This window comes from Lygodium microphyllum, chromosome 4, assembly GCF_053477565.2.
Source record: "Lygodium microphyllum isolate KBCC chromosome 4, Lygodium_microphyllum_v1.1.10, whole genome shotgun sequence".
In the NCBI taxonomy this organism is placed as follows: domain Eukaryota; kingdom Viridiplantae; phylum Streptophyta; class Polypodiopsida; order Schizaeales; family Lygodiaceae; genus Lygodium; species Lygodium microphyllum.
In genome coordinates, this window is record NC_141138.1 from 160,588,795 (window position 1) to 160,599,825 (window position 11,031).

At 43.6% G+C, this 11,031-nt stretch overlaps 2 protein-coding genes across 2 annotated transcripts in view; both read left to right on the top strand.

Annotated features, from left to right (window-relative positions):
• LOC148037838 (uncharacterized) overlaps positions 1 to 5,894 on the top strand; it is a 47,544-nt gene extending 41,650 nt beyond the window's left edge. Inside the window, exons 3-11 of the mRNA XM_087676791.1 lie at positions 2,375 to 2,504; positions 2,590 to 2,725; positions 2,819 to 2,936; positions 3,075 to 3,399; positions 3,473 to 3,851; positions 3,938 to 4,229; positions 4,317 to 4,475; positions 4,568 to 5,026; positions 5,124 to 5,894. Coding sequence (XP_087532917.1) covers positions 2,375 to 2,504; positions 2,590 to 2,725; positions 2,819 to 2,936; positions 3,075 to 3,399; positions 3,473 to 3,851; positions 3,938 to 4,229; positions 4,317 to 4,475; positions 4,568 to 5,026; positions 5,124 to 5,450 — 2,325 coding nt within the window. The 3' untranslated portion in view covers positions 5,451 to 5,894. The remainder of the gene's footprint in view (positions 1 to 2,374; positions 2,505 to 2,589; positions 2,726 to 2,818; positions 2,937 to 3,074; positions 3,400 to 3,472; positions 3,852 to 3,937; positions 4,230 to 4,316; positions 4,476 to 4,567; positions 5,027 to 5,123) is intronic.
• Positions 5,895 to 9,506: 3,612 nt separating this feature from the next.
• On the top strand, positions 9,507 to 10,130 carry LOC148037839 (uncharacterized). Its single transcript, XM_087677168.1, has one exon. It carries the CDS (start codon positions 9,507 to 9,509, stop codon positions 10,128 to 10,130), a length of 624 nt encoding a protein of 207 aa, XP_087533294.1.
• Positions 10,131 to 11,031: the final 901 nt, after the last annotated feature.

Genomic DNA, 11,031 nt, shown 5'->3' on the forward strand with positions numbered 1-11,031 from the left:
ATGATGGCATTTGATTTGATGGAGCTCTAGAGACAAGCTCAGGACCCAATTTGAAAAGGCACAGTTGATGTTAGTATTCTTTGTGAAGCACTAGTCCTTTTCCTTGAAGCACTTGTTCTTTTGCCATTTTTGAGTTTTTGATGAGGCCCTTCACTTTCATCAATAGTCTTACCACCTTTAGTTATGCAATAGAATGACACATAGGAACTTGCAAGTCTGCAATCCTACTATGGAATTTTTGGGTGGATGTGAAACCAACAATCTTTCTTGGATAGGGTGGTAGATAACCTGATTCTTGTATTGCTTTGAACTTGTACTACATTGAGATGCAGATTGATCTCTCTACAAATTCCAATACTTCGAGCTGTCACCTATGACCAGCATCATCAAAATCCAATTTGTCCCTTGATTTTGATGCAAGTTGGGCGTAAATTGGATTTTCAACACTTGCATCTGGGTCAACTTCAACATGAATGTCCAATCCTCCCCAGATCTGCTGTAAATGCTTCAGTTCCAGCAGCTGCTTTGATCTTTGGGCTTTTGTTTAATGAGCATGCACTTTGAGGTGGTTGAGAAACCCTAATGTTTACTGTAAGTTAGGGTTTTAACGGTAAATGCATTGCTGTGCAACCTCAATCTGTTGGGAATGGCTGAGGGTTTATCAAAGAAAGGGAGAAATAGCTGAGGAGAGAGAAAATTCTGCATGTCCAGTCCTAAATAGTGACCAGTATAAAAATCCCTAAATTTGCCTTGATTTGAGCACATGCAGGCACAAATTGGGTCTTTTACACTTGCATATGAGTCATGTTGGCTGTAGATGAGTAATCCTTCTCAAATCTTCTGTAAATTTTTAAATATATGACAAAGCCCTATATTGAATGCTGAGATTTGATGGCACACTTCTCGAGTACTGTTGAGAAATCCTAAGTTTTTAGAAAATCAGAGCTATACCAGCAAATCAAAGCTGAAAAATATCAGATCTGCTGAGGGAGAAGTGAAAAGCAGCAAATTAGAGAAAATTCTCTAGCTTTCTTGCCACAAAATAGCACAACATTGGCCTGCTATTCCAGCCCTGCTCTCTCTCAGCCTACTACTCAATTCTCCACCCTTCAATCTGCCCCACCAGTCCAGAATGGGAGAAAAATAGCCCCTCTCTCTCAGCCTACTACTCAATTCTCCACCCTTCGATCTGCCCCACTGATCCAGAATGGGAGAAAAATAGCTCCACATGGAAGATACACGCATGCAGTCCAAAACTGTCCCAAACTTGACATTTGACAAATTTCCATTTCACAGACATTTGACAAATTTCCATTTCACAGGGGTTCTACACATGTAAATTTGAGTTGCATAGCCCTTTGGCCTTGCCCTCATTAAAATAACTTTAAATGGTGACGAACGTCAGTTTTGAATTCCTAACCTCTTTGAATGTGAAAGTGTTGAAACTTTCCACAAACCTTAGTCGAGAACATTTAATCAATTAAATCTCTAACTTCCATGACACGAAAAGTCATTTCCAAGGGGAAATTCAATGTCCTTGACCAAATTTTGACTCAAGGCACCCATTGGTACCTGTTCACAATAACTTTTGCCAATGTCCTCCACTACCTAAGCTAGGATTGTTTGTCATCGTAATACACATTTAGCTTAATCTTACATATGCACCTCACATGTACACAACTTAAGTATCCAAAGAGCATTGCAGTAAGAAATCAGTCCTCATGATTGGGTGTGAAATGATCTCATGGACCACTATGCTAGATGACTAGCCATTGATAGACTTGTATCACAAGTGGTATTGTAAATCTCTAGACTAGTTTTTTAGACAGCTTTTCAGAACCTTAATGCTATCTTTAGATTTCAATCTATTACTGGACTCACTAGTTGTATTGTAACTCTCTGGACCAGTTTTGTAGGTAGCTTTTCAAAATCATATTTAGCTTCTATCTAGGATTGCATTTACCATATTCAACCAAGCCCCTTGTGTTTGTATAGATGCTTGTTGCACCACACATTTTAAAATGCTCTTGACTTTGCTCCGTTATAAGGACGAGGGTAGGATCAGATCCAAGAGTGGGAGGCTGCAGCAACTCAATTGTAGGAGCCAAAAAGAAGAGAGGAAAATCCTCATGTGGGCAAGATAGTAGGCCATCAGGGGCCTGGAAAAATAGCGACAATTTCCCAGCCCATGAACTGAGTTTTTGAGTTCTTGATACTCTCCCTACCCTCTGAATAAGTTAATTAAAATGTACCACATCTCTGATGTTGAGTCAAATGAAATGCAAGCTGGCTTATTTCAGTAGCATGAATAAAAAATCACAAACAGTAAACAAAGGCCTGACTCAGCCTTTGTCTTTTGTTTTGGTGATTGTAGAATGGAATCAACAAAGACTTTGGAGAACCAAGATTGAGGTCATTTTCTGGTCCAGTGTTGCAAGGTGGTGGAAGGGTGCTGGATCGTGGTGGAACCAGGCTTAATTATGTTCCTCGTCGTAACTATAGTGGTAAGAACCTTTAGTTGAGTTGTATTCACCTTGTGTCAGTCATCTCAACCTACCTCCCTTAACAACTTATACGTGAACATGAAAGATAATGGTGGAGGTGGACACCAGTTCGCAAGCGCCAGGGAAAATGGAGTTTCTCAATCTTCTGCAGTTGCAAGCACCCCATCATCCATGCAATCTCAATCACAGGCTCATTCAAGGTCCAATCTTGTAAGGGGAAGGTAGGGCCTCTTCTTTCATGCAAATCACTTATGAAGGGTTTGTTTGTTGCTTTATTTTTTGATTTATGGAAATGTTGATGCTGTGGCCTTCAGTCATACTGCGCCTTCGTCAAGTTTATCATCTGGAATTGTGAATGGAAGGCTTCCATACACGCGGGGAGTTCAAGCCCGTGGAAACTGGACTAAAGTGACAAAGCCTACTACAGTTCAGGTGGATGTTACCAACTGGTGCATTGGAGATGCTTGCCATTGTTGTCAGATGCTTCATCTTTAAATGGTATGAAGCGTATTGATAAATGCTTCTTACTCGGATGTTTTATTGGTTGTTTGCTCTGCATTTGTCCACCAGTCACTCATATCATCTGATCCAAAAAAGCACGAAGTTTTGGCCCTCGAGAATCATGAAAAACATGGAAATAAGTTCCAAGGTGGGGGTGGCTCAACTATTTCAAGGCCGGATCATTCAGCTGTCAGTAAGCTTGATAGCACAGTCATGATTATGGAAGGAAAATCTCTGAAGGTAAGTGATACTGTTGGAGTACAGGTGGCATATACTGGGAACATCTCTGAGGAACAGAAAAAGTACTCGACAGGCATAGCAGGAACAAGGGCAGCTCTCAATAGTTATCAAAGCAGGGCTTATCAATCACAACAGCAACCAATTGGAAGTAGAGGTAGGGTTTCACAACAACTGTTATACTTACCTCTTTGTTGGCTAGACGTGTAACTCTGTTCTTATTCATGCAGCCTCGTCTGGACTTGAGTGGAAGCCAAAATCCCCTTCAACACATGTAGTGGGGAATCAGGCATCTCATGAGATGACATCAGCAGATGAAACTGCTGGCTCTTTGCAAAAGGTTTCTTCCACAGTGATCAAGGAACAAATGCCTGCTTCAAGCTTGAAGATTGAAGGGTTAAGCTTGCAGGATAAACGGCCAGTTATAATCCCAGATTACCTTCAAGTGCCTGAGGCTGAATGTGCTGGTCTGAGCTTTGGTAGTTTTGATCTTGAAATAAGTGTGACTACTGTCGTAAGTCCTGAAGAGAACAAGCTTGATACCTGTGAAGATGTTGCAATGGTAGTCTCAAGTGGGGAGAATGTGCCTGAGCAACCTATTGTCTCTAGGTATGTATTACATGTATAGATGTTGCCAATAGCAATCCTCCTTTAAATTTCTGGATGATTTAAAGTCTTGAACTCCCCATCTGCAGTGTAACAGAGCCAGAGCCTGCATCAATACAGCCAGATGAATCTCAAGGAACAAAAGCTACAGCCGTTGAGACTTTAGTCACAAGCAATGACACAGTGCTGAACAGGCAGTTTGTAAGTGTCACACAACCTGAGATCTCTAAACCTGAGCCAGTGGCACAACCAAGCCGGCAGCTATTTTTGCCTGCATTGCCTAGTTACCATGGGTTTGGGCTAGTGCCACAACCTCAGTACTCCTATGAAGCCACAGAAACCCAGTCACAAGAGGCTTCTCGATTGCCTAGTAGCTTCATGGTAATGTGGACGATTTTGTGAATGCCTGCATTTCATTGTAAGTCATAATTTGTTTGGTGTAGTCTAATAATGTTTATGTTATAGCAGTCTTTTTCAGATCCAGGCACAAGCTATTTTAGCCCAGTTTTTCGGCCAGGTTCTGATGCAGATACCCGTTATCAGTTTGTCCCTACAAACCTTACTTCTAAGTTCAGTAGTAATAATGCCACCTTGATGAGTGGGCAGTCCCTTTCTTCATCTCAAGAGGTGCAAATGACAAGAACTCGTGTTCAAATTACCAGTACATTGACCTTCTGTGACTTAGTGGTTTTCATGTCTTGTTGGTGCTCTTTTTGCAGTTGTCACAAACTCCAACCGTCACACACACAACATCATTAGCAATGGCACAGCCACCTTATGCGTATGCACAACCTGCGGGACTCACAATTTCACCATACCCCACCAACATATTTGGATACCAGTTTGTCCCGCCTCGTTATGCATACATGCATACTCCATACCAGCATAACTATACTGGAAACATTGGCTATCCTCAGGCCCCTGGTAGCACTTATGCTTCTGGTGCTCGTGGCTATCCTCCTGTTGGATCAGTGAAGTACCCTCCTCAGTTTAAACCAGGCACAGCTGTTGGTAATGCCCCTCATGCAGTGGTGCCTTCCGGCTATGGTAGTTTTGGTGCCAGTGGTCCAGGCTTTGCAACAATCACCCCAGCTGTAACTACAGGGAGTGCTTCAGGCTATGATGATATGGTTGGCCAACAGTACAAGGAAAATACCTATTACACTCCAAACCAGCAAGTAAGCTGTGGTAGATGACTTGTAATTATTTGGTGTTCTGAGCTGAGAATATAATTAGTTTGGGTTGTGCTCGAGTTTAATATGATTATGTTTGCAGGGAGAGGGGTCTGCAGTATGGATACACACTCCCTTGTCCCGGGATGTGCCTGGAATGCAAACCAATTCTTATTACAATCTGCAAAATCAGGGTCAACATGCAGGATACGCGCACACACAGCCTTCTCATGCACACCCTGCAACAGGCTATGCTAGCTACTATCATTTATCTCAGTCTGCTTCTGGTCCAAATACCCATCAGTTGCTTCAACAGCCACAAGCATTAGGATCTGCTGGGACAGCATCACAAGCTGTTATTTATCAACCGTCTCAGCATGGACAGCTGACCTGGCCGAGCAATTACACAAACTTAATCAGAAGCCAATGATAACAAGCAATGATTGGGTTTGTCTTGTGACAGTGAATGAAAAGACACTGCATGTAAGCTAAGTCCATCAATGCAGCCATATGGGTCATTGAATGTGCACACTGATTTTTGGAGATGTCAGTGCGGAGGTGAATGCCAGTTGAAAGATTGGCTGGGGATCACAGACACTAGTGGCGACTGGTATTTCCTGCTACTGATGCTCATAGCTGTTGTATACTAAGGAGATGACGAGATGGAGTGGGTGTTCAGGTTTTTGTTGATCTACATCATTGGTGTATTGATAGCTCTGTTGGATGAGTTTCTTGTAAAGGCTACACGTCTGTGTAACATGTATCCTGTCTGGGGATTTCTATAGAAACGTGCTATTAAATTTTAAAATGTATCCTGTCTGGGGACTTCTATAGAAACGTGCTACTCAATTTTAAATGACAGATATTTCACTAATCATATCTGTTGCATAGAAGTCTTTGATCTGGAAGGCTACATCCAGAGCAGTTACGTTTTTTGATTTGGAAGCCTTCGAGAGCAGTTTTACTTAAAAGTTTAAGGAATCAATTTGTACATCTAATTCTCGAGGATTCACAAACTCCTATGTATTGATCAGCTGCAGAAATGTGACATGTGCACTAGCATTCTCATACACAGATGTATACATCAATATCATCTGGCCCCAGCCCCCGGCCCCCCCCCCCCCCCCCCCCCCGCCCCCCGCCCCGCCCCCCGCCCTGCCCCCCCTTTCTAAAACGAATTGGCTCCTGTCACAATTTCTGCAAACAATATGGTCCACTGAATATTGATTGCAAGATGTTATGTTATATCTAGAAGCATACATCGTGTTAAAGTTCTTTGTGCTTAAGCTGCACCCTGTACTATGTGAAAGAACTGTACAAAGTGTTCGCTGCTGAAGTTGCTTCAACAAATAGAGAGAGAGAGAGAGAGAGAGAGAGAGATTGCAAGATGTTATGTTATATCTAGAAGCATACATTGTGTTAAAGTTCTTTGTGCTTAAGCTATACCCTGTACCATGTGAACAAACTGTACAAAGTGTTGGTTTTTGAATTTGCTTCAATAAATTTTATATATATATATATATATATATATATATATATATATATATATATATATATATATATATATATATATATAGAGAGAGAGAGAGAGAGAGAGAGAGAGAGAGAGAGAGAGAGAGAGAGAGAGAGAGAGGTTTTCAGTTATAGTTCCATGCAGATAAATGTTCAGTCCGCTCCAGCTAAACTTGGGCTAAAGTTTTAAAGATTGAACAAGCAAGGCAAACCATTACTGAAGCATGGGCTTTTGCTAACAAACAAAAATAGATCATTACAATGAATCCTTGAGACTTAAACGTGTGCTTATAGAATGACCATTTTTTGATTTTTTATTACCCAACAAAATAACCAATTCAAAAGCAAAAATTAGAAGCTGAAGAATTTCACATAGCATTATGTTCGTTCCCTCACTTCTATATTGTTGTGAGCTCTTCATAGCTTTTATAGCACTTGCTGGATCTAGTGGCCAACTGTTTTAGCGAAAGATGCCAAACTAATCTTTGGAAGTGCTAACAGAAGGGAAGCTGTTGGCCAAAAAGATTTGAATCGAAGGTTAAGAGCTGGCATGGTGAGGTTATCAAATTCCTTTTTGGAAGTGGGATCTTTGTTGCAGAATACTTAAAACTATAGGCTCGAAGAAGTCTAACTACAGGTTCGAAGAGTCTAATGATAGCCTAGCATGTCCAAAGTGGTATGTGTAATTTTCAGGTCCATGGTGCATATGGGGGCATCTTGTTAAGGGTTTGAAACGAGTCGTTCGTGGTTGGCTTTGGTGATAATCGATGGTGCTCTATTTCCATTTTGCATGTAGTTTTAGTCCATTATTGATGCATTTATGGTGGTTGATGTGTGTGTGGATAGTGTGCATATGTAAATAGAGGGTGAGGCATGACACACATTGGTCACAATGCCGTACACCCCCCCCGAAAGAGAGGTGTTCCTAACCCTTACAAGAGAGTCGTGCCAGTTGGGACTTTAAATTGGGGCAACGGAGGGGGTGTAAACCCTAATCCCCAGGTGTACTAGGATCGGAATGGAAGTCGTGTACCCAACCAGTGTCGTCATCGTAGTGACCTCACGTGATGGAGGAGATGTGGTCCCATTTGGTTTCGTGTTTATACCATTACCAAATGAGACAAGTGAGAGGTGTGCATTAGCCCGCAATCAAGGGTACTATTGCGGGAGAAGAAAGAGAATAGAGACGTATGCCTCGATCGTCGTGTGGCAAAACTCCCAAGTGACTAGACACAGTGGGAGTGAGAATCAGGGAGGGACCTTGTAATAGGACGATCGATAACGCCTTGATTGCGCACAGTTCAACCAGTGTCGGTAATGGGGACACGATTGCCTCTGCCATAGTGGGACCCTCGATGCCTCGTAGTGACACCCACACTGTCCTCACGAGGAGGGATAGAGACATGGCTATAGCGTTAAGGTCAATGAGTTTGCGTACGTACCCGAGAATTGTGATATGGGGTGTTGGAAGCCTCACATAACGGTCTATGTGGGGCACCTTGAGACGGATACTTCGGTCGGATTTATATCAGAAGGTTAAGAATTGCAATCGGATTAGGTGCTTACGAAATTGGTTTGTGCGGTTTGACATCACGGTTGAGTCTTGTGAAGCCCTTGAGCAAATATTTTGACTCGTATTAAGGAGGAACGTACGTTTTGTCGGTGGCATGCTCGCCTATTGATTCCCTTCAGTGAGCACAAGATTGCAGCCCCGTCACAGCCAAACCAAGGCCTTGATAAGAGACCTATCTTTGGGAGTCTTAATATTAACATTGGCGTGTGATAGGCTACAAGAGAGACATATTTTTCAAGGCAGATGGCCCCAACGGTTATACAACTACAACTCATTCCAACACATGGGCTTGAACATTCTCGGCGAGAGAGGATTGGTCACCATAATCTCTCGGGAGTATAGAGCATTTGAGCTATGGCAGTCGACTCCCAATTGCATATTAGTGTAGTTTTTTCCTTGCGGCGTAGGGAAGCAAGGGCCGTGGATCCATGGGAATGTGTATATTCCTCAAAAGTAGTTGTGCGCAATGAGAAGAGAAGTGCTGAAAAACGTGTGCTAGAAAACGAGGACCCTACATCGGAAAGGAATTCCAATCATAGTCGGGGGTGATTGGAATTGCAAGCAAAGAATATTAAGTTGGTATTTGGAGGCACATTTCCCCGAATTCTGTGTGCTGCGCACCGCTGGTTCCGAGCTTACATACCATTTCAAGATGGGCCATGGAAAGTCGGATCTCGACTTCTTTGTCGGGAATGACACCGCGATCTCCAGACTCACAACAGCGCATGTCTTTAGAGCGACCGACATCTCCGACCACTGGCATGTCACTTGTAAGATGCAAGCAATGGACGATATGGGAACAAGCCCAAACCCTCCTACCCCACGTGTGACTTGTATTGATGCGAGCATCGACGAGTGCTTTCATGTCTAGCAATAGGTGGGCAGCACTGTCCGACCTCAATGAGGAGGTAGAGGCTATCGAGCAAGAGCCTTCACGGAAACGGTGAAGGCTATCGCGCAAGAAAATAGAGTCATGACGGTTAGGCCCCCACAACCACCTAGGAACCATTTTAGGCTTAACCCCAAGGCATATCGTGCTATCAACTTGAAAAGAAAGGCTTGGAAGCGATTCAGGTCTCACCCTGAGACCTTCAAAGAGTACGCTGAGATTCAGAAACGAGCCGAAGAAGCTTGTTGTGATAGCGAGAACTAGAGCTTCTTTCGCATAATTGCCAAGGGGAAAGGTCTGCAACGAACCAGGTTGGCTTATAAATGGTGGAAGCTTCAAAAAGGCATCGCATGACTCAAGAATCGAGGCGGGCAAAAGGCTCAACCCCTCAAGGACGCTTCCCGAACTTTGCAGACGGAAACCCCTGAACTCATGAAGATATGGGAGAGCCACTACTTTAAGGTGTATGACAACCCCCTAGGAACAAGTAACAATGTTGACCACTGGAACAAATGGACACAAGCTTGTGCCTAAGCCCACATATTAAGGCCCTAGATGTTCCTATTGCGTGGTACGAAGTCCGACATGTGCTTAGGAAACTTAAAAGACACAAAGCTGCAGGCATAGGTGGCATCCCCCCAGAGGCTTTCAAGATTGCATACAAAGATAATGGATGCCGTGGACAGAGGGAAATCCCAAAGTCCCCCTATGGGCTAGCGATGTTGAAGGTATTGAACACGATCTTTGAGGCTGGTAGGATTTTGGAGGCATTGGAGTCATCCATTGTGGTGTCCATCCCGAAGAAGGGTGATCTTACCGACCCCAACAATTATCATGGCATACCTCTAATATCACTGCTACTCAAGGTGCTAACATCGATTGTGGTATCTAGGAAATATAAGGCCCTAGAGAGCTGCAAGTTCTTCCTCAAAGTACAAGCCGTATTTCAGGAGCACGAGGAGTGTATCAGACAAGTTGCATGCCTCGAAGAGATTGTGAAGTGGCGTCAAGTGGAGGGCAAACCCACCTACGTCGCCTTCATTGATTTCAAAAGGCATACGACACAGTGCCGAACCAAGCCTTGTTTTGCAAGCTGCGAGCTTGCGAAGTGGAAGGACGTTGCATACGGTTCATAGAGGGGCTATACCAAGCTTCTAAGATAAGGGTGAAGGTAGGAGACCTTCTATCCAAAGCCATATAAGTGAAGCGAGGAGTACGCCAAGGATGCCCCCGATCCCCCACCCTCTTTAACATATTTATCAACAATATCATAAATGAGGGTGATGGATTTGGAGTCAACGTTCCTAGTCTTCGAGAGAGAATTCAGGGGCTACTTTTTGGAGATGATTTGATTCTTCTTGTAGAGTTCGTCGAGGAGCTGCACAAAGCATTAGACCGGTTGAATGAGTGGGCAACCAAGTGGGGAATGAGCTTTGGCCTATCAAAATGTAATGCCATGGTTTTCTTTGGCAACTTGCAAGCTCTGAGGGATCGACCACTCTACTTGGGGACCTAACGGATCGAAGTATGTGAGAGATACACTTATCTGGGCATTGTACTGGATAGTGAGTTCTCTATTGAAACAGTAATTTGGGAGAGGATCGAGAAGGGTCGTAAGACCCTTCATGCTTATCAGGCATTCCTCTCTTCCTGTTCGACCCCCATGTGGACACGACTCAATGTCTTCAAGACGTGTGTGCTTCCGGTCCTTACGTACGGAGCTGAAATTATGGGAGGACATTGTCAGACACTCCTTCAGTCGTTGGAGACAATGGCAGTCATGGGGATGAAGTGGATCCTAGGTAAGGGAGCTAAGTCAGTAGTCGGCGCAGCCACCCTACATAAGGAATTCAATATCCCCCCCATTCCAGCATTTTGCAGCGGGCAACGTGCATGTACCTTTAAAAAGTACCCAGGGGTCAGAACGTGGATTCGAGAGCTCTCGAAACGTCCATTGTGTACTAGAAAAGTCCACAAGTGGACCTCGCCTTCTGGGACCATGTGTTGGCTGGAAAAGTACGTCCTTGAAGTACCTCT

Excerpts from the sequence above, each read along its gene's own strand:
- LOC148037839 (XM_087677168.1), top strand. The coding sequence starts at position 9,507 with ATGGACACAAGCTTGTGCCTAAGCCCACATATTAAGGCCCTAGATGTT.